Source organism: Camelus dromedarius, chromosome 4 (genome assembly GCF_036321535.1).
Source record: "Camelus dromedarius isolate mCamDro1 chromosome 4, mCamDro1.pat, whole genome shotgun sequence".
In the NCBI taxonomy this organism is placed as follows: Eukaryota; Metazoa; Chordata; class Mammalia; order Artiodactyla; family Camelidae; genus Camelus; species Camelus dromedarius.
The window spans coordinates 54,249,875-54,273,127 of record NC_087439.1 but is presented as its reverse complement, the minus strand read 5'-3'; the positions used below and the strand labels follow the sequence as shown (position 1 = coordinate 54,273,127).

General features: G+C 37.5%; 2 protein-coding genes across 14 annotated transcripts in view; one reads left to right on the top strand and one right to left on the bottom strand.

Moving 5' to 3' along the window:
• The window catches only part of ITPRID2 (ITPR interacting domain containing 2), a 41,338-nt gene extending 25,043 nt beyond the window's left edge, over positions 1 to 16,295 (bottom strand). For 2 of the 5 annotated variants that reach the window (XM_064484951.1, XM_064484953.1), the window contains exons 1-9: positions 10,445 to 10,690; positions 10,038 to 10,083; positions 9,463 to 9,537; positions 7,052 to 7,101; positions 6,137 to 6,193; positions 3,814 to 3,853; positions 3,631 to 3,729; positions 2,177 to 2,385; positions 578 to 1,278 (exon numbers count right to left, since the gene is read on the bottom strand). In XM_064484951.1, coding sequence (XP_064341021.1) covers positions 578 to 1,278; positions 2,177 to 2,385; positions 3,631 to 3,729; positions 3,814 to 3,853; positions 6,137 to 6,193; positions 7,052 to 7,101; positions 9,463 to 9,537; positions 10,038 to 10,083; positions 10,445 to 10,655 — 1,488 coding nt within the window. In that variant the 5' untranslated portion in view covers positions 10,656 to 10,690. Of the gene's footprint in view, positions 1 to 577; positions 1,279 to 2,176; positions 2,386 to 3,630; positions 3,730 to 3,813; positions 3,854 to 6,136; positions 6,194 to 7,051; positions 7,102 to 9,462; positions 9,538 to 10,037; positions 10,084 to 10,444; positions 10,691 to 16,280 lie in introns of those variants that run through there. The other 3 variants (XM_010991542.3, XM_064484954.1, XM_064484952.1) reach the window with 2 other exon arrangements.
• Positions 11,125 to 23,253, top strand: part of NEUROD1 (neuronal differentiation 1) — a 175,811-nt gene continuing 163,682 nt past the window's right edge. For 6 of the 9 annotated variants that reach the window (XR_004136758.2, XM_064484957.1, XM_031451761.2 and 3 more), the window contains exons 1-3: positions 11,125 to 12,513; positions 13,544 to 13,588; positions 14,414 to 14,459. The gene's annotated coding sequence lies outside the window, so the exon portion shown is untranslated. The remainder of the gene's footprint in view (positions 12,514 to 13,543; positions 13,589 to 14,413; positions 14,460 to 23,253) is intronic. The other 3 variants (XM_031451763.2, XM_064484958.1, XM_031451760.2) reach the window with 3 other exon arrangements.

Here is a 23,253-nt window from a genome sequence, read left to right as displayed (position 1 = left end):
TTAGGTTAAAAAAAAAAAATACCAAACATCAATCTCAGGTTGCAGAAATCCTATTCAGTGGCCTTTCAAACCTCCTTCCTCGAGATTCGCTATCCTCCCCTCTTCAGGTATGTATCTTCGTGTTCCCATGCCCGGACCCATCTCAAACCTTCTTCACACTGAGCTACACTGAGAAAAGCTTGCCCAGAGGCACACAGCAATTCAGTGACCCGGACAAAACTCAAACCTGGGTGATTCCAGAGCCTGTGTTTTTAACTATTATGCAATGTCGATCTGAGTTTAAATACATACTCTCAGGGCTTTCTCAGGGCATCAAAATCTTAAATTCAGACAGAAAGGGGGTTAAAGTTCAAGTAGCAGCAGTGGATGACAGATAGAGAGGAGCCATTAACATGACATCACATAGTCCTGTGGCCATTTCTTGGATTGTGAAACACCAAACAAAAAAACCTGGCAAGTCAAAATTAGCATGATTTTTCCCCCTAGTATAATGTATTAGCCCCCTTTCATTTTAAAAACATTTTCTGGCACTTTTTTCAAAACTCACTGAAAGAGGACTCAGTAATTTTTTACCTACCTCTTCCATTTCAAAGGAATCCTTCTGCTGTGCCATTATATTTCGTATGGAAGGGATCGTCAACGGTGCACAGGGCTCTTTTTCAGGTGTGGACACGTGGACATTTTTTAGCTCCCTGCTCTCTTCCAGCTCACTGTGGCTGGACATGTTGAAATCGCTACCTGTATCGGTTTCTAGGACACCAGATTCCTCACCCAGTTTATTCTTATGACTTCGAGATTCTTTACTTTGTCCACTTTCAGTTTCTTGGTTAAAATCACTGTTTGCTTCATCAGAAAGTCTATTAATGCCAGCATTCTCCATCACCATCACTGAACTACCTGATACTTCTTCTCTAACTGTAGCCAACATAGAAGATGAATCTTTCTTCTTCATAATTTTTTGAGACTTCTGATCATTTTTATTGCCACTTTCTTCCGTCACTGAAACATTCAGAATCTTTCCTTTTTCGACTGTTGGGGAAGGAGTATTACCTTCTCCTTTCTCTGTTTTATCAATACATAAATTTAGTTTTGATAGTGTTTTCATTAAGCGATTTGCAGTGTTACTTCGGGTTAAAGGTGGAGGCGAGTCGGTTTCCTTGTTAGAGGTCACTGAGGACATGCTTCCAATTCTCTGCAGGGGAGTCCCAGAGACTTGGGAATATAAAGAAGAAAATGCATTGGCCACAGTAGTAAGCACTTCAATTTGACGAAAACGGCCTATAAAAAGAAAAAAGCATTAATTATTTGTATATTTAAGTTTACATACATATATACACACACATAAACATATATTAATTAAACTATTACTATTGTTCAGAATTCCAATAATGAACAACTTAGATAACAAAGATTATAAAACCAAAATTTTTTCCTTACCCAACACTTAAAACTTTTCTACATGTACTGTGGAGAGGGAGAAAGATTTTTCACTGTAAGTGCTAGAATTTACATTTAAAAAAATTAGAAAGAAGCACAAAACAGATGACAATATTGAATAAAATAGCAAAGACTAGCTATTGATCTATAGTTGTGATTGATTCTGTTTTTACGTCCTGAACTCTTCCAAATGTTCTCCTAATTAAGTATGTATTTTATACCTAATGGGAGGGAGGTTGGATTTATAGAACTCTTAAAACTAATCCAAGGATCACTTAGGGGTCTTATTTTGGGGATTTCTGGTCAACAGAGAAAAATAAGAAAAATAAGACACAATATGAAAAATCATCAAATTAGCCATGCCATTGTAGATTTACAGAAAAGCAGCTGAAATTGATTTCAACTAATAGTAACAAGACCGCTTCTCTACTTCTTTCCTTCTGGAACAAAAACAATCTAGAGATAAGTATAAGGATCTCTAAGTAAGTTACATTCTACAAAGTAACACTTAAGTAAGTCAAGAATTGGGTGGGGCAGGTTGGGGGGAAGAACAGGTAAAATTAACTTCTATAAATAGAATAATAAAAATTTTAGAAAAACGTAAAACAGCTATTGTGTTAACCTCAATAATTAATTTTCCAGTGCTATTCCTAGAAGTTAACAAGACTTTCACAATAAGACCATCTTGCTGTGGGTGCCATAATTTTAAAAATAACATGCTAACATTTAAAAACCTTACTTGTTAAAGCATAATTTGGATTTTCTACTTCCATCCGTTGCATTTGAGCACTCAAAAATACTTTAATATCTATTCCTCTGGCAAATGATGATGAATTAAAAAATCTGGAAGGAATTTTAGAAGCAATATCTGGCTCATCTCGTCCAAATCCAAGATTATAAAGAATTTCTTCAGGATCTTCCTCATAAAGTTCCAACAATTCTGAAACACTAAAAAAAAAAAAAAAAAAGAAAAAAGAAACATCAAGATATAAAGTAAGTTTATAGTCCACATCACATTATAAATGAATTCATATTCCTGCTTTCCTGTGATAAAATCTTTTTCTACAGCTTTGGTTCTTTAAATTATTATTTATCTCAGCATCTTTTACCTTGTATACAAAATATGATAAATAACCCTTAAAAAGGGCCCACTGTCTGAAACTGTTAGTACTGGGAAAAAGAGCTTAACCCTAAGAATATAGTCAGTAAGAGACTCTCTAAGGGATTCCTCACCTCAATTTTTTTGTCATTTGAAGAGATTTCCAGTAAAGCAGTTAAACAATTAGAGGACAGATGAGGGAGAATAAGGAGTAAACAGATTAAAGAAAAAATGAGAAGGGAAAACACACTAGGACGTTGGTACAACTTTGGTACCAAGGAACATTCTGCAGAACCTGAGCTTTGCTGCTCTCTTTGGCTGTCCTAGAAGAGGCAATACAGGTAAAACTAATCTCAGAAAGGTGAGGGGAGGAGCTTACTTTCAACTTTTCTCTAATCACTTGCACTCAGGAAGTAGGAGGAGTGAAGTAAGGAGAGCATGGGTTACACAAAGGTAACCTAGTAACTTCTTGCTGTAACTCTATTGGGAAGTGAACATTTATTAACCCTGATCTCTCATACCAGTGATAATCCAAGCTGAGACTCACTGGAGAAAATAGGAATGTTAGACACAGAACTTGAGCAGAAGAAAATTTCAATTTGTTTCAAAGAAAATCCTCAAATTCCAAAACAATAATTTGGATAACAGTTTAAACTGGTTCCACAGGCACAGGTACTTGCTTATTTTAAAATATATTTCAAAGATCTTTGGTTTTATATGATGATAAATCTATGCTTAAATATCAAGCTTTAAATTAGAAAGGTTAATTCCGACTTTTATGTCAGAGTAACTCAAGACCCTAGAACGGAGAATTTTGGAAGGAGAAATTACTTCACTATGGAGTTCCTCTTTCAAGTTGTTGACAGGGCTCAAAATACTCATTAATGGATACCACAGGCATTATTAACGTATCTGTTAAATTTTATTTAATCTTAATTAAAAAAGAAACAACTTCTGTCAGATACGCTCACCTATTAAACACTGTAGATTCCTTCTGACTTTATACTACCCAAGTTGAACCCAAGACTGAAAAAGGGTAAGAGTAGGTCATTTATAACACAACGTAATTGCAGCATAACTTCAGAATAAGTTACCTCGAGACTGTCCCACTACTCTTCCCAGATCCAGTCGAATTCATACTTCTCCCCTTCTGATGAAACTGTAGTCTTCTCTCTTTGGCCAAGATATTATTGCTATAAACAAAATTAGATTATGTAAAACCTTATTTTCATATCTGTTCTTCATTTTTAGAAAGGAAAAAAAACACATCTACGTACCAGTTTTCAATTTGAGTATCAGTTTCATGGAGGTGGTTGGCTAAAGGTAAAAAGAATAAATGTGAAGCACAATTGTTAGTTAGGACAGTAACTACTATGATACAATCATCAAGAAAGCAAGTTAGCCACATTATTATAGCTAAATGCCTAACATGCCAAACTCTCGTCTTGGCTCATTAAATCTGCATCATTAAAGGTAATATACAGATAGATAAGAACAGAATCAGTAGCTTGTAGAGGGTGTTTTTGTTTGTTAGCAATGTAAACTTACTTCCACTGAATGTTTAAAATAAAACGACATTAAACAACCAATTAAATGTTTAACAGTTTGGAGTAAGCTGTAAGAAGATATGTAGTATATGTGGCTCTAATTACTAAATTTAAAAGCTACTGATAAAGAATACCTGATAAGCAAAAGCATGATTTAACATTAAGTGTGGCAATAGAATATATCTATTCCTTATGTGGTTTTTTAAGGCTGATAATTTACTCCAGTTACAAACAATTTTTCATTTACATACTTTGAAAATTTCTACTCATTTCAACAAAAGTTTTCTTTTAAAAATTGCCTTTCAAGTTTATCCAAGACTTATAAGTTCTAAACAGATAAATGTTAAGTTTAGAGTGACTTAACTTCACTGCATTGAAATTTTATAGACAACATAAAGAATGAAATTAATAATTAACAACGTATCTATTTCAGCACACCAGACTTTTCTTCTTTTTTCATTTCTTATCTGCAGAGTCATGGCAATTTCTTACATTTCTTTGTATATCTACCAGAAAGGTGTTTAACATACCACACTCAATAAATATTTACTGAATGAATGAGAACAATCTTAAAACAATTCTCAGTAAAACAATATAATAGCTCCACTTTTCTCTGGGACTCCCTTTTAGGGTCTGGTTTCCAATAAACTCATCCAATATGGATGAACAGGCACAGTACAGAGAATTTTTAGGGCCGTGAAAATATACTGTATGATATTGTAATGATGGATATGTGCCATTATACATGTCTAAACCCACAGAATGTCCAAGACCAAAAGTGAACCCTAGGGTAAACTACAGACTTTGGGTAATTATGATGCCTCACTCTAGGTTCATCAGTTGTAACAAATGTACTACTCTGTTGGGGGATTTTGATAATGGAGGAGGCTATGAATGTAAGGGACAGAGAATATATGAGAAATCTCTATACATCCTCCTCAATTTTTCTGTGAATCTAAAACTGCTCTAAAATAAAGTCTTTAAAAAAAATTTCATATTGTGAAACTAAGGCAGATATCAAAAGTGCTATTTACAGTAACATTGAAATGCATTTAACATTTAACATTAAGAGGTTAACAGCATGTTCAACTACACTGATTGAGAAGCAATAAGTTTAAACTCTATGGAGTTTATTCCTTGAAAGTATATTAACAGAAATATAAGAACTAATATAGTCACCTATTCTAGAGTTTTCATTGTTAGAAGGTTTTAAGTAAGTAATCTATCATACAGATTGATTTCAAACAGCAAAAGATCAAGGATATTAACTCCAATGGATAAATTCACTGTTCACCAACCTACAATTCAAAAAGATTTAATAAAATCCTTAATTCTTTTTTATTGAAAAGCATATATTAATAACCAAGCTATATAGCTACCAATAATCTTAAAATGACAGGGATATGATTTTAAAAAGTCTTAATTTTACATTGTGGAAAGCATTATTATGAATCCACAGGAGAAAGTTATATAATCCGTGACCAAATTTAAACACAGCACAATACATTTTAAAATCCTAATACAGTCTGGAATAGACATCAGCATAATGATTTCCAAGTAAATTCTAGTAACTATTTTGTCTTTATCCTTCAATCTTCTAAAAATCTGGAAAAAGAGGAAGCAGGAAAGACAGGAGGCACTTAAACGCAAAGAGAAAGACAAGCTGCAGCTGTTATGTCTGACATAAGACTACCTCACACCAAAATAAGCTTCAGTTTAGTATTCTCACGTATAAATATTTAAGCTTCCTTCCTTTTGCGGGACAATTCTTCCCTTGGTTCTATCACCATTGTTTGCCCCCAGATAGTTTCTTCAAGCATTTAAGTCCAAGGTAGGCATACAGACATTTCACAATGGTTTTCTAGAGCCCTTCCTACAGGCATCCTAGGAGCTCTGGCTGGATTATTAACATAAAAAAGGTTCTGTAAAATGTGCCTGAGCCACTTTCAAGCCCTTTTAAATTTAGCTCTGAGGGTCATAAGCCTTCAGCACTCATTTTTTCTTTTTTAATTTTAAAACTATATGAAAATACAATTCTTCCAAACAAACATACCTTCAGCTCCCAGTGACAAATCATCCTCAAAACTTCCTCCATTTCTCACTAGAACGCCTGAAAGAAACATCGGAAGATTCATCCCAGTATTCTGTTCTTCCTGACCCCCATATAAAGTCATTGTTTTAGTTAAAACAAATTGACCAAGCAAAATATAAGATACAGTAAAGTGTTTCAGACTTGAATGCACTCATAAATTATTCTGATTATACAATTTCAAGAAGAAAATACAACCTTTTCTTTATCATAAAGGAAAACACAATTTGCAGCCAGGTAAGCTTTCAGAAGCCCCAACCTATACGCTATTTCTTATACTTATTATGCCTTTGAGGATGTTCAATTAGGTAACATATCTTACCCAAGAGTTTCATGGAAAAGCAGATCCCAGAGCAATCATTCCTTTTACTCCCTTATATTCAGTCAGGAGCTCAAGTTTGACTTCCTGATATAATAAATGTTTCTTATATGCCTTGCCACTACCTGCAAATTCTTGTTGTACTTTGAACTTTAGAATTCTGCCTCGCACAGGTGGTAAAATGTCAGGTGTGGCAATTTCAGTTAATGTAAGCAAAGAAATGCTACGCTAAAGCTGATCTAATTCACTCAATATATAGTTTCCTCATGTTTACATATCATATTTCTGTACTTAATTAGTCTTTATAATATCTAACTGGACAATAAAAAATTAGTTTCACATTGTGGAAAGGTTTGGTAATTTGTTTAAACTCACCACTGTTTTATGGTTTATGACAAGGTTTCTGCCTTTTGGTTTCTATCTTTGAACAGCATATTTTATAAACGTGAACATCATTTTTATAATTCATATACATACACACATACACATACTTTCACTCAGAGGACAAATAAAGTAGGACTCTCATAAAGAATAGATTTAGAAAGGCAACTTTCTCTTACCCTTGAGTGTACCACTGCTTTGTTCATCCAGTGACGCTCCCAAAGGGGTACTGAAACCACATAAACATATAAATCTTAGTCTTGAAAAGCTGTCTGGAGAGCTGTCACTGCACAGCCTGACACTTTAAAGGGTTATAGCTAAGCAAGCTTCTAATCACAGTTTAACTCTCCTCCCAAACACACATGGAATGCAAGTGGATTACATAAGTAATATCCTACTAAGCAAACACCTATCATCAAGTCAGCTCATCGGGAATGATTTAATCACACGTCTCATCTGCCAGCAATTAAGAGTGAGGATGGCAATTACAAACAACATGAACTGGCATTTTCTTTACAAAAACAGAAAAAGAAAAGAGAATGACAGCAGGCATTAAGAAAATGTCTGCTCCCCTCAACCCTTTCCCTAGAAACAGGAAACAGGATTAAAAGAAAATAAATCTTTCTCTCAATAAAATTAAGAAGTCAGAGTCTAGTTAAAAATAAAACTCAAAAGTTTTCTTAAATCTCATTTAGCATTTTAGAGCACTACTTAGTGCTTCCCTTACCCCAACTGTTATCTTTTCTGATACAAATGGAGAAGTTTGGGATTCATTTTATGCTTTTTAAACTAAAAAAAAAATACACATATTCTTTCATTTAACTTTGAAAAAAAAATTAGTAAAAAGCTGGCTTGAGAGTCTACCTTAAGAACTAGCCATCACTAAAAATTCCTTCACATTCTCGTGGTTAAGCACAGATAACTCAGAAGTCTTTTTAATGCAAAATGGTTTTCATTTCTTTCTCAAAACTACGTTAAAGGAAGAAACAGTCTATTTTATTATAAAAGTTTCATTCTGTGATATCAGCCTTTTATCAGTAACAATTTATACCTGTTATAAATTCACGTCAGACATGGGATCAATCGTAAAAATATCAGTTCCAAAGAATATTACTGAAATGCTAATTAAATGTTAAAAGTTTCTGCAAACAAATACACAAGGAATGTCAGTTCTTTAAAATTAGTGTTTGTGAAATGTAAAAGAATCATAAGGAACAACTATAAAGATAAAACCTCTGAGCTAAGGTTTTGCAATATTTTAATAAAACTATATACTTCATGCCTTCAAAAAAGTCATTCCTCTCCCTGATGGCTACTTTCACAGGACAAAACACTGCATTACTCCTGCAGATGTCTCTACTGGTCTCAGCACCAACAGAAAATGGCCAATAAGCAGAATATAACTGACATTCCCCTTCGAATCAAGTCTCTCACTCTTAAAATTGGTCTTACAAATCTTATCAAAAACTCTATCCCTTCTTAAATGCTAGTTATTCAGGCAATTTGTTTCCACTTAGCCAAAAAATCATTATCAAAATAAAGACTCCCTTTAAGGAAAGACAATATGGCATCTTTATTCAGGATATGGAAAGCAATAAGGAAACAAAGAATATTTGAGAACTTAACAGGGGGAAGAATGCTGTCTTCAGATCGTTTGTACATAATATACAAAATAGATGCCTGACTCTGGAAGGATTCTAAGGAAAAAAAATACAGTTGCATATATCATAGAAGTCAAATCTGTGATAATAAAGCCAACAGTAAAAGACTGTTCTAGCTTTCCCAAGCACAAATGAATGTCCCTTTTGTATAGAATAGGTGCAATAGTAGGGAACAAGAAAAAAACTTATAAAGAAAACCCATGAGGGAAGAGGCAACAGACTATAGAATCTGCTACATAAACCAAGATTAGCAACAAAACTTCTGGAATTTTCAGAGAGTCCTGGTGAGTGTTAACATTTCCCTATTGCATTTATCTTACAAGATGCACTTAACTGCCTACTTGATATAATCTCTTATATAATCTTAATTCCTGTACATCATAAAATAAACATAAGTGATTCTTCTCTTGCTCTTAAACATTTTTTTGTGCATCATTAGAGAGAAGGTCCATATATTTTATCAAATCTCAGAAGCATCTATGACACCCTCAATAAAGGTTAAGGAGTTCTGTAATCAAGGGTTCATTCATCAAGGCTCCAGGCAATTCACCAAAATAGGATATGAACAGAGTAGTGGCCAATATCTTATATCTTTAGGGAAGAAAAACAAAGTGGCATATAGGAGAATCACTTCTCCCTCCCCCAAAAGAGACTTCCCAAACTATTGTACTAGAACGAAGGATTTTAAAAAGCCCAAACTGAGATGGCAAAAATAAGTATAGAAGCAAACAGCTTAACAAAAGTTAAAAAGCCAACATTCTTCATAGGAGATTTTACAAGTAGCAAATTAAGTTGGAAAAAGATAATTTAAATGTGAAACAAACACATTTTACTGTAGGAAGATTTACTTGCAACATGGTTCATCTCCTCTGTACTTTATCATTTTTGTACCAGTTGCCAAAGCGTGTAATTAAACAGATTTATGCAACCTGAAAGTCTTCAAAGCTGTATTTCCCTTCTGTGAATTCCAGTACCATCTGACAAACGCATGTCCAAGAAGTAAACTAGAAGAACAAAGTTAGCTGGTTTCAATAGCTCTCCCAACAGAATTAAGGCATGAACATAAAGCCCAGTAAGCGTCGTTAAATCAAACTCATCCAAAATACATTTGAAAGGGAAATGATTCGATGCCAGATGTACAGACGTCAAAACAAAAGCAAAAAAGAACACTCTGAAAGAGAAAATACTTTCGCATAAAAACAGGGCAAGCATAGTAACATGGTTTGATTATCTGTTTTAGGTTTCTGATCTCTGATGTTAACATCATGTACCAGAGCTGAAGTCCTAACAACTGTGAAGTCTACACGGTCGCCAAATAATCAGCGGCCACAGCACTTCCATTTCTAATCGCTTAAAGGAGGAAGCTATCTGCCGGCTCACTTTCCGGTTTATAGCTAACAAACGCCCATGGGACCCATAGGGACGGCGGCCCGAGCTACTCCGCTCGGGGGTCCCATCTGCGTGGCTCTCCCTCCGGACGCGAGCGGCGCAAGGGAGGACTCACCGGCAGTCCTTGAGCCATATCGCGATCTTCTCGTTAGGTACGTTTCCTGCGGGACAGAGGAAGGGGACAGCTCATTACCTAACCCTGGGAGACTCTGATGGAGGGGTCACCCTCGACATTCCCAAGTAGAAAACTCCACGCAGGGCAAAATGCAGCCTAAGCTACACGTCCTAGTGACCATCTGAAGGGAAAAGAGGGCACCGATGTGTCTGTGTCGACGCTGGAGACGCCTCGCCAAGCGCGCGCCTTTAAAGCTCGGAAGTGTCCCCTCTCCCCTCGGCCTATGGAGCCCCGGAGGATCTTCCAGACCTCACAGCAGGCGCCCAAGGCGCACGAGACTTTCCCCTGCCCGCCAGCCCGAACTTCCCCCAGCTCCCCTCCCGCCGCTGCGCCGCGGGCGTACCGACCTCTTCCCGCGGCCGCCCGCAGCTTCGCTCCGGGAAGGTCCTCCTCGTCGTCCTCGTCCTCGTCCTGCGTCGTCGCTTCTGTGGACAGGTCCTCCGTCTCCGATGCCTGCCAGGAGCCGCGGCACTTGGCCCAGGCCTTCCTCTTGCGACTCGCCACTTGCCACTCCAGTTCCTCCTCCGCCTCCGCCGACGCCACCAGGGGCTGGTCCATGGCCGCACCGGGGGCTCCGCAGCCCCAGCCGGAGCCTGCGAGAGACACGGCGGCGGCAACGGGGACCCCCGCCCCTGCTGTCAGCGCCCGGCCGGGCTGGGGGCCCCGGGGAGCGGGAGCGGGCGCGGGAGGAGGAGGAGGAGGAGGAGGGGACGGGAGGGAGGGAGGGAAGGAAGGGGAGGGAGGGGGCGGAGGGCCAGCGCTTCACATGAAGCCGGCCGGGCGCGGCGCGGGAACGCGAGTGGCCGGAGAGAGCGCGGCTGGGAGCTGAGCGCCGGCCGGCCCCCTCTCCTCGCTCCCCGCCCCACGGCCCCCGCCTCCCGCCTCCCGCCTCCCGCCTCCCGCCTCCCACCTCCCACCTCCGCCTGACGCGCCAGGGCCCTGGCCGGCCGCCGCGCGTCAGCGCGCCCCTCCCTCGGCGGCGTCCCACGCCCCCTTCCGGCCTGGGGCGCGCGGGGCGGGGCGGGGCGGGGCGGGGCGCGCTCGGGGCGGGGAGACCCTCCCCCCGCCGCGGCCCGAGCGGTGGGCGACGTTTGTTTGCTTGTTTGTTGGTAAGCTTTGCTTCCTCAGAAGTTCTCCTCACCCCCAAACAGAAGAAATGTGGAAGGGCCAAGTTTCACTAAGCGCCCTTCTTCACCGCGTCAAAACAAGTGTCTGCTCGGACTCGCTGAAAATTATTCTTCTAGAAGTCCACAGAATTGTCTCCAGGCAATTGTGGAGAAAGTTGGGAGAAAGAGGAGAGTAATTGGTATTTCTTGTCGGAACGTCAAAAATGGAAAAGACTAAGCTTCGTGGAGTGCTACTTTCATGCCTAAGAAAGTTATTTATCGTGGTTGTGTTATGTATGAAAATGAACTGAGAAAGAATATTTAATACGGAAATTACACATTGAAATTGGACGGAGAGAGGTGAGGGAAAATAGAGTAAGAAAAAAGTATTTTGCTAGGATTTTGGTGGTACAAGCTGCAAATCATGTCAAGGTTCAGAACTATTTTAACAATTAGTTTGAGCCATTCCCCTTTTGTTATTTTGTAAATCTTATTAACAGAAATACTATAAAATCCTATTCAACATCAGACACAAACTTCTAATGGTTCACCAGTATCCACAAGACCATATCTAAAATCCAGACTAACTTTCCAGAACCATTATAGTATCATTCTGGCCTGTGAAATACAAGGGCGTGTTAGAACAGTGATACTGGTATCTCACTGGCTTAAAGTTTCACTATTAATCTTTTCTTTGAATCTTAAAGACTTTTCAGCCTTCAAGAGATCTGTAGCAAAATGCAACTAACAGTTAATGGCCCTTCAAAATGGGCCAGAGTCTTGCTGCCCATAGGAAAGGTAAGCAGGAGAGAGAGTGAGGGAGGTATCTGGAGAGAAGGCAGTGAAAGGGGCTGGTTAGAAGCCACAGAAAACAAAGTATACCCTCTTCACAGTTTCATTCAGAGCCCTCATGGACCTCACCCTACCCAATTTCATCATTTCCACCACAACCAAGTTGTTGTTGACTCTCTATCCTTGCCTTTCAGTTCATTCCTGTTCTTTCTGTCCCATACCTTCATCATCCTCAGGTCCAGCTGAGCCAGAACTTTCCCTGGACTACCATCTTTCCACCACTCCTGGTCACATCTTTCCAACCATTCCCTGGTATACAACTGAGTGTCTGTTTCATTGATTTGGGGACTGAACTGTGCAGTAAATAATACGACTGGCTACTGAGGGTGTGTTTGACTTCCTAGCCAGACTGTAAATGGAGAGATTAAAGAACGTTATTCTATATTCTTCTTGCACCCCTTACGCTTTTAATAAGTGGTCCAGTGCTGATCCTACAAAGAACATGGAGTTCAACTGAGGTAAAATTTCTTTGCTTTACATTATTTGGAATGGACAGTCATGGATAAAATACTTGCTTTATGTCATTTCTCTTTGGCCTATTATGTTTTGTTTAGTTTTGTTGTTTAAATATTCTTAGACAAAAAATAATTTTTGAGACTAATGAACCATATTTTATATTTAAAAACCACACCACCAAGTCAACTAATAAAGGGAGAAAAAAATACCAGCAGGTAACATTAGAATAGAGTACAGCAGTTGTTGAATCTCCAATAGCACAATTGAATGTTTTCTTCTACGTGATGATTTTTAATGCAAAACGTTGATGATAAGAGGTCATAGAGTAGAAAATCCTTGAAACGGCAAATTATTTTGAAAAGTAAGGGGTTTTAATTGTATTCTCAACTTTGAGATTTTTAAAAAATGCCCAGGTGTTTCATTTACTCAATCATGAATGTCGTATCACACGTGAGGACAGTCTAGCTTTTTTGCTACTTCAAAGATTTCTTTTTCCAAACAAGTACTGTGTTGTAGATCAACTGCCAACCCACACTGCAGAACTTCTATGTAAAGAATAATGTCTGAGTCACTAATGCCTACTAGATGGAGGAAGAAAGAAATTTATATTAGATGTGGATAATCCGATCCGGCAAGATGTAGTGGAAACAGTAGGATCTTTGGTGTCAGACTGAAGTTTGAAATTGTCTCTTTCTAGTTGTATAGCCTAGGGTAAGGCAGCTAATATCTTTGGTTTTCACGTTCCTCATAAGTGAAGTAGCAATCATGATAATTACCCTTTCCAAGGTGATGTGATGATCAAATGAAATAAAGTAGGCGCTTAATATAGCTATTGGAATTATATTGCAGAAGGCAAAAATCAATTAATTTCATATGGGGGATTATTCTTATGCTAGTAAATGACATCTGTCTTCATGCTTATGTAGCTGAATTTTTAAAATGGGATAAATTCAAGCAATTTTCAATGGAAAAGTATAAATTAAAAGTGAAACATGCTCAGTTTAATTTTTTTTTTTTTTTTGGCTTTTCTAGGCCTTAATACATGCCTCAAAATTACAGAACAAGATTTACTACTGGGTAAGCAAAGACATTTTGTTCCTAGTTATGGTATTGTTCAGTATTTATGGAATTAATTTTTTTTGTACATCAAATCTTAATGATTCAGAATCTGATCAGAGAGTGGGGTAGTGTTGAAGTTTACCAAATTGAAATATTAAATGCTACTCTGTTTATTTATCTGCAATTCTACTTACCTGACGCTTCCCAGATCCTTTTCTCTTAACAGTAGAATTGCCTGGAGAAAATAATGCTACATAAAATTTGTTTGGGAAATTCTCCATATTATATTCTCGCCTCCCTGAGCCCCAGCTCAATCACAGTGAATGTTAAAGACTTGAGAGGTTCTCAAGAGTTATTTTTTTAAAAAATAAAACTGTTTAACTTTGTTTAGCCCAGCGTTTCTAAAATTTATTTCAACATGTTATCTTTTGGGCCCCCTCAATATAACTATTAACATTTCCAGGGATCCTAGCAGAATGATTTGCAATAGGATAAAAAAGAATGAAAGGAAAATGTTACTGAACAGCTGAATTCTTCAGAAACTTTCAAAGGTTTATTTACAAATCATATAATTGAACTATGAGAAAAGTGGTCAGTCTGACTTAGATTAGTTTTATGATATAGTCCTATAAGTCATTATTAACCATTAAAATATTTCTGGTTATGGTGTATATTTTAAAGTAATAAAATTGCATGTTTAAGGTCTATAATTTAAACCTATTGCTTATTCTTTGGGTTTTTCCACGTTACCAAAAACTCCTATTATGCTAGGTCATTGTCCTCATAAGTAAGCATTAGTGCAGCATAACAATCTGATGTTTTGATTTTCCTCGTTTTCCCAAGTACAGACCAGAAGAAGCAGGTGTTACTACCACTGAAACTTTGCCTTGTAAGTTATTTACATAATCTGGATAAGTTTATACACTTTGTGATTTTGTGCATGTTAAAAACTTGTCGTTTATCACTCATTTCACCATTCCCAGATCACGATTTCTTCAGTTTGCCACTTAATGCTAAATTTACCCTCTTCATGGTAAAACCTTGTAGGCTGCTTATTTTCTTTCCAGTAGCTCAATTCTCTGGTGTTTCTGAGCAACAGGTAAGAATGGCCCATCTATTCTTTATCAACAACAGAGTGAAGCAGGATTATATAACAGAATAAGCTTTATTTAGTCTGTTTCATGAATTCATGAAACAACTCAAAGAAGGTTGTGAAATCCTCGTAACTGGACATAGTAACACATGGGAAAGCCAAAATGTTTTTCATTCATCTGTGAAGCTTTAATGCTCTAGTTTAAATCAGAGCACTTCTTTTCCTTTTCAGTCCTGCCCTAAAATAATTGCTTTTAAATATCTCTGACATTTTGAATCATAAAAGCTTTAGAAAAGGTGTACCTATCAATATCAAATGCTCAATCTATGCCATCTGATAGTAAACATTTTTCTGCAGTACATAACAAGAGGATATCATTTTTTAAATTTACATTTCCTAGTTTTAACACTATTCTAGTATATGATCAATTTATTGTTACACATTTTCTTCCTAGTTTAAGATTAATTTCTAGCTCTTAGGTTACGTATATGATTCTTCCTATTTGAAGGTATTTAGGACTTTAAAAAAATGATTTCACTCTGCATATATTTGAAATTATATATTTACATGTAAATCTCCCCTTCCACATTTTATGAGGATGAGAAAAAGAGGTTGGTGACTAGAAGAACCAAGTATCTGTGTAATACTGATGTATCTTTAAAAATTTTAGATGTTACCGACCTCATAAATGGTTCTTTAACACACACACACTCCGCCTCCCCCCACACACAAAACTTTTTTTTAAAAAATAATTCTGATGTGTTCCTGAATCTGAATAAATGTAAACTGCTCTGGCCTCTCCCACCTTGTTTCCCCTCTCTAATCTCCCCTCTGCAGCCCCTTCATGCCCATCTCAGAACAAACACAATCTGCATTCAGAACAGAACCATTTACAAGTTGAATGGAGTTATTTTGGGTGAGTCATTGAAAACACAGTACAAAACCTTTCCTCACTCACCAGAAATGCATTTTTAAAATAAAGCCAAAGTGAACAAGGCTTGGCAAGTTTGACGGTGGACAAAATGGGGAGAGAGCAGGGTTTCTGCCAGGCTCAGATGGGATTCTGCTAAACCATTTCTGGCTATTCTTTACATTAAACTCTACCAACTTTCCTTACCATCACTAACCAAAATTCAAGCTTGATCAGGTAGTACATCAAAACAAAGCCCACTCTACTTCAGCCAGAGCTGTGATGGTGAGCAAAGCCAGTAGATCCCTTATAGCTTAGTGACAGTTTTAAATCCCCTCCCCTGGTCTCCCTTAATTCAGAAGCTATAAGATTGTACCCACGTAATAATCTTCTGATTAAATCATTTTGACAAATAAATAATGATTATAGGCAATTCTTAGAAAGTTGTGTATAAATTCAGAATGCAGTCCTTTAAAACTGCTTTTAAAATAAGTGTAGTTCTAGGAGAATTAATCAAACACTAAAATATTAAAGAAAATAGAGCTATTGAGACAGAAAATAATAAGCTAGTTCCTAAGAACTGTAAAAATTGAATATGTCTATACAGCAAATGGCCTGATGAGTTTGGGGTTTTTAACATGCAGATATTCAAGACTTATGAATCCATGTAGATTCTTAATTATCTATCTATAAAACATATTACTCACCCTTTATCCTGCAGAGAGCTTTCCAGCAGAAATATAAGTGATTGTTTTCCCCCAACTTGTTACAAATCAGTAGAGCCTCACATCTCATGAATGAGGACAAACCTAGAATCAACAAGGAGACATTCTTAAACATATAATGGTAATTCAGAACTCCTTCTCTATCAAATTTGATAGTCCCTGAAAGTCAACTTTGACAAAGGTTGACCCAGCACATTACTGTGAGCTAATTAATACACCCTGTAGGGGGCCCTACTCTTAGAAGTGTTCCCTGTTCACAAAGAGTCTATCCCCAAACTGTGGGGACAAGGCAGGCTCTAGTAGAATGTAATTATGCAAGTATTCTCCTTGAACTCCCTGCAGATTATCAGTTTCCACAGTCAGGGTGACAACTGTTGGTTAAGTGGAATGAAAACTCTGTGCTTGAAAGTTAATCTGGCTGTGGAAGCATTAAGGGTCATAATAAACAAACACATATTTCCTGCTGTAGTTAAGCACACAGCAAAGAACTCTGATTTCCCACATTTGGGGGAATTTTTTTCCTTTTGTTGTTAAGCAATTGTTTTAAAACTATAAAATAAGTACTTACACAGCCTTCAAAGCTTATCCTTCTTATCAAAGAATGATTTTATCATATTTAGTTGTATTGAAATACAATCTACATGTGATCAGAAATTAAAGAGTCCTAGTATCTATTGATGGGAACCCCAAACTAAGAACTTCTCCACAATCTTGTTTCAAAACAAACAGAAAAGTGAAACAAACCTCCATTAAAATTTCTCTGGGGCAAGAAATTTATTACTGCTGTTATGTAGCATATTTGGCCTGGATTACATTAGTACTAATCAAAGCTTAAAGTTGTGTTTGTTAATAGACTGTTATTAATAAAAGAACCACAGGGTAAAGGTCAGCACACAGGTTGTTTTGCTTAATTTTTTAAAAATCCCCTGAGCCTATGTCTTTCCAATTTGTTTAAAACAAGTCAGCCCAAGTTGGCACCTTAAAACCTTTAAAGACTGTAATTACACTAGTGCTGATATTCAACTTGGAAAAATGCTATTTAGAAGAGAAATTGTTTCAGTGGACCCAAGGAAATAACAGTACTGAAAGCGGATACTTTTGATTGAGCACTTGCTTTGTGCCAGACACTGTATTTAGGCCTGGATTTACAACGTCTCACTTAATACAACAACTCTGTAAGGGCTTATATTAGTCTCACTTTACAGATAGGGAAGCTTCAGAGAGGTTAATACTTGCTCCAGGCCACACACTAGTAAAGGACAGAGTGGAACCAGGACTTTTCCTCTTCAGAGCCCCTGCTCTTACCCAAGATGTGTGACTGTCTTGTAGTACGCTAGGTCCATTATTAGAGAAACATTAGCAATCACTCTCATCAGATTGAGGGGATTCTCCACTTACAGCTGATGGGCCAAGGGTCAGTATGACTCATAAGTGGAAGGAATCCTAGGGAGGCAGTTACCTACCACAACTCCCTCATTTTACAAGGGAGGAAAACTGAGCTCAGAAACTTTAAGAAGCCCTCAAAAGGTCAGTTAGTGACAGAATTAATAAGGGACAAGAATCCATATCTCAACAGTCCTACAAATATTGATAAAGGCAAAGGTAGAAAATTGCTTTATCTTATCAGTCTTCTGAAAAACTCAAAGAATGTTTAAGAAAAAAAAAAAAGATTTTAGTATCCAGGCTTCTTACTAGCATGTAAATCAGAGAAGTAAAAGTTGATCCTTCTGGCCCCAAATCTGTAGCTCCACCAAGCCCAATTTCTAGAGAGGACTCAAGATTGGAGACAGTGAGAATCTCTGTGAGCAAGTATGTTATTCAGCTTTTGTTTGAGTCCTTCTATGATAACATTCTGTATTAGATACAGAAGCCCAATACTATAACATCTCTGACCCCAGCCGCATTCTTATATTCAGAGGACTTTCCCAAAGGAAACAACATTCATGATAAAAAAGAGGGAGTTTTTGCTTCTCAGCCTAAAATCTGCTCTTCCAAGCAAGCTTCAGCTGTGCAATATAGAATCTGACATTTTAAGATTTGACCTAAGAACTATTTAAAACTCTATCTTGAAGAGGAACAATATTCAAAAAGTTTTTCTAAAAGATAACAATTCAGCCACTACTATGACTGTATAACATACATGATATGTGAGCATTTTAATGCATTATATTTACCCATGACTTAAAGCAGACCAGCAAAGAGCTGGGTGTCTTGATAGTATCAAGTGATTTCCAAAAAGATGGTTTTTACAAAATTGTTCAGTGACTTGTGCCATGGCATCTGCCTATATTAATTCTCAGTATGAACAATGACGTGAAGTGAGCTGTACCGTCTCTAATAAGGAGTCTTCCCAGAAGTTGTTAAGTATATCACCCTGTATTCTCTTTAGGAAGACCTCAGGAGAAATATCTTTCTACAATATTTGTTCCAAGAAGAGTTACAATTACCAGGACTTTTTTTTTTTTTAATCTCTTGGGCACTGGGAGTTAGATAACTGACAAAGTTTCTGTTTTTACATTGACAACTAGAAAACTGAGAGCCAAATGTGTGGCTCACCCGTGGTGGATGAGTAGGTCATCATGGTATGCAACTTAAACCTTATTCAGAGCTCGATTCTCTCCCCACCCTTGGTTTTTTTTTTTTCTCATTTTTTTTCCTTTTTCTCAAAATAATATTTTATAATTTTTAATATTTTTATTCTGCAACATGACAAGGAGTGGCTAAAATATGTGAGGATATTATGCAAAATTATATGTTTATTATACAAATATGTACATTCATAGAGGACTGTTAGGAGGGAAATAAACAAAGATGTTGTGTTAAATGACAATATTACGGCTAAATTTTTTCTTTTATTTTCCAAACCCTTTGAAATTGTATTTACAATTTAAGGAGAAAAACTTAGTTGACCTTTGAAAAGTTTAGGTATTCTAGAGGTAGAAGTGTGGGAAGTGTGTGTCTGACCCCATGCAGTGTACTTCAGTCTGATTATGTAAGGCAAGTGGGGAACTGTCACAAACAGGTTGTAATGGTAGATGAGAGCCAAATTGTAAGGATCTTGATGTGCTCTTTTAAGGGAGTGCATTATTGCCAGTGGGAAGTTGGAAGCAGCTTTCAGTTTTTAACTAAAGTGCTTTATTGAAAGATAACTATAACTAACTATATAGTTGAAAGAATAGGGCATGAGAAGTCCTCAGGCACGGGAACCAGTTAGGAGACTTATTAGTTTGAGGGGGTAGGAAGAGAGAGGTTTATAAAGACTCAAGTTAGACAGTTGGAGATAGGGACTACAATCAGATTTGACAAATCAGAAGTGGGTGGGAAGGAGAAAACAAAATGATCCCCAAGGTTTGCTTTCTCCTTTAGGTACATGGATATGTATTGGTGTCATTCAAGATGATAGAGGATTTAGAAGGATTAGGCATGTGGCATTAATTCATTTGAGAGTAAGGAGAACAAGAGAAGAAGGGAAATTAATTCATTATTGGACATATTGATATGAGGTGCTTATAAGACATAAAAGAAATGTAGCCTAAGCAATCAGAAAATACAGTAGAGAGGTCGCACTCTAGATGAAAGTTTGACTTAAATTGTGTGTGTGTGTGTGTGTGTGTGTGTGTGTGAGTGATCATTAATACCAGACAGCCATTTTTTTCTGTATGATCCTGTTCATCTCTCTTCCTGTTCCAAACCTATTGAGGCAGTCATCATCAGTGGCTTTTAAAACGCAAAATCTAATGGATCTTTTCAGTTCTCATTTTATAGGTATCTTTATAGCTTTTGACAGGATTGACTATTCCTCTCATTCCTTTCTTGTTCTTACATTTTTGTATTTTATTACTTCTCAGTTTCTTTCACTGGCTTTCATTCTTTAACCAGTATAAACTATTAAGTTCACGCACCCTCCCTGACTGAGGTGGAGAAGATTAAAGGTGGAGGAGTCCTGGGAGAAACAAAATTTGTTCAGTGTGTTAAGTCTGAAGAGCCTGTTAGACATCCAAGTGGATAGGTTGAGTAGGCATTTGTATATATGAGTATATATTTCAAGGGGAAAATCTGAACTAGAATAGAAGTTTAGGAGTCATCAGCATACAGATGGTATCTAAGTTAAATAATCAGTTGGGACCACCAAGGGGGGAATTGGTGAAGAATGATAAGATGTCTAAGGATAGTTTCTTGGGTACCCCACACTTTATAGAGACAAATAAATGAAAAGCATCCATCAAAGAAGGCTAAGAAAGATCAACTAGCAAGGAAGGAGGAGAACTGAAAGTGGTATCCAGAAGGCAACTGAAGAAAGGTTTTAAGGAAGAGGAAATGGTTAACTCCACCAACTTCCTGAGAAGCTGATTAAGATGAAGACAGAATTGACCTCTTGGTTTGGCAGTAGAGATGTTATTGCTGACCTTGACAATAATTGTGGTGGAATGGTGCAGAGGGAAGCCTCGATTGTAGTGGTAGTCTGTAGGACTAATTCCTTTTAGGACCGGGAAACAGGAAATAGCAGGGGTATTCAAACAGTAACAATTAATTGGCTAAGACAGAACAAAAGAGCAGGAAAGCCATTATATAAATATACAGGCATTCAAAATCATGAATATCTATGTCTGGCTAAGGCTGGGAAAAAGCCAAGCGCTGAAGTTTTGATTCCTCTGAGTTCATTCTCACTATTTTTAATATTAGACCACCTTACAATTATTGTCATTTCTCAGTAACACAGTCATGAGAGAGGTAAAGATAGAAACAGTAAATGTAGACAACTGATGAAGAGAAGGTTGGAGATAGGAAAAGAGCTAAAAAGAAACATAGGGCTGATTTATGGTTATTTTTTGAGGGGAATGCATGGGAGTAAAACATGATTATTGGGTAAAGACAGAAATTGGTAGACAGAGAAAGGTTAAATGTACACAGAAAACATTAGGTATTTGAAAGGATAAGATATTGAGAAGAGGCAGAATATTAATTTTAGAAAGTGATTTCTCTTTTTTAGATTGGGAGGAGATATAAATGCACCAGTATGTTTAAATTTTCAGGGGGAAGGTAATTTAAAGGAATTCACACCTAGTGTCCTATGTATACTCAGAACTAGGCCAGATCATCTGCTGAAGTGATGGAGCATGAGCTAGTTGGAGAATTAGTGTGAAGGTTTGGAATCGCTGTTATTAAAAATGGAATCAAAACTACAAAAGAGAAGTAAAACACTTATTTATTTAATAATTCTATATACCTCTAAGCACCTTATAAATATTATCTCGTTTATTCATTATAATGTCTTTATGAGACATGCTTGGTTATTATTCCCTTTTTGCAGGTGAAGAGAATGATGCAGAGTGGTCAGGCTGTCTTGCAGAGGGCACCCAGCTAGTGGAGGAGCCAGAAACCGAGCTTCGGTGATCTGGCTCCAGAGTCCATGCTCGTCACCGCTATGCAGTGCTACTGGCAGTGGTATAACTTTATATAGCAGGCATAGGTACATAGGTGTGGAATTTCAAAAGATAACATTTTAAAGTCATCCAGGAGAGGAGCTCAGAGCTTGAGTGTGATGAAAGTGAAGGGGTTGGTTGATGAGATAAAGCAGAGAACACAGGTTGGATGGAAGAGGTAGGGCAGGAGAGATGGAAGCACAGTTGTAGAAGGGCTCAGAGACTTGAATCTTTGCTATTTTCCTGAAGTTTTAGATTCTTTGTGAAGCCAAAGAGTTAGCTTGCTAGAAGAAGGGAAGAGGGATAGTTGAAAAGAGCAGAAACTCAGATTAAGACAGTATGATTGTGAAACATAATTAAGAGAGGTGAGGAGATTCTGGGCAGACTAGGTAGCACCGGGCTGTAACACCGGTAGTAGCTCACTGAAGTCCAAAGTAAGTAGTTAAAGGCCTGTGCAGCAGAGGAGTCCAGGGTGTTGGGTGGGGCATTTCTATAAATACTGAAGTCACATATGAATCACTCAAGATGAGACAGGAAATGGGGTGGAGAAAACAGCTGCAGAAACCAGTGGATTGCAGTGTGAGTTTGATGAGGGAATGAAAGATGGTGTAAGATGAGAGACCAGGCTGACATAAGGAACAGACTCCAGGCAGTGGAGTCATATAGGCCAACCTGCCTTTCTCGTAGCCACCTGCCTCTGTGAGTGTGATAGGGAAACCAAAAGGGCCATTCTACCAAGATGCGTAAACTGGTAGCATTCCTGAAGAGGTCCTTAAAGGGGTTGAACTTTTGAAATCATTAAAGCCTTAAATTACCTCAGAGGTCCAACACGTTAGCAAAGTAAATATTAGCACAATTAATGTAGCCCATATAAAACCATTATCACTGCAGTACAAATAAGGCTCTAAGGATACGGATACGTTTTAAAAGGTGGGAGAGTGGAAGGAGGAAGGGAACACAGGAAGCTGAAGTTTTGGCATTGAGAAATATGAACTAATATAAAGGAGGAAGAAAGAACCAGCAGCTATGTACATGGAGAACCTCTAATATATGCCCTAGGAATAATGTAGAAAGGGGGAGATGTGCAAATGAGCCATTTTCTTCCCTTAGTTCAAAATACCCAATAAAAATTATTTTAATAATTTCACATGCAGTGATAAGGGCTTTCCCAGTTTTAACAAAACTAAGAGCCTCAAAAACAAAAAATAAATTTTAATAGAAAAAAAATGGTACTCCTGAACAGGAAGGCAGGCTAAATTACATGCTAGTAAAGAACTACTTAATACTAGAGGAAATTAAGTTTTAGTCAACAAAAACTCAGATTTGCCTTGGTGACCTATATTGTTGGTTACCTACCAAACATCACTCCTCCACCTTCTTCCTTAGCACAGAATCCTTTTTATGCCACTGGATGTTGGTATCTGCACATAATACTGAGATATATGGAAGGCATCTTATGACATGAGTGGAGTTAGCCTACAGAGAAAGACCAAGATGCTGATACGTTTCCCAGATTTAGGAAATAGGAATGC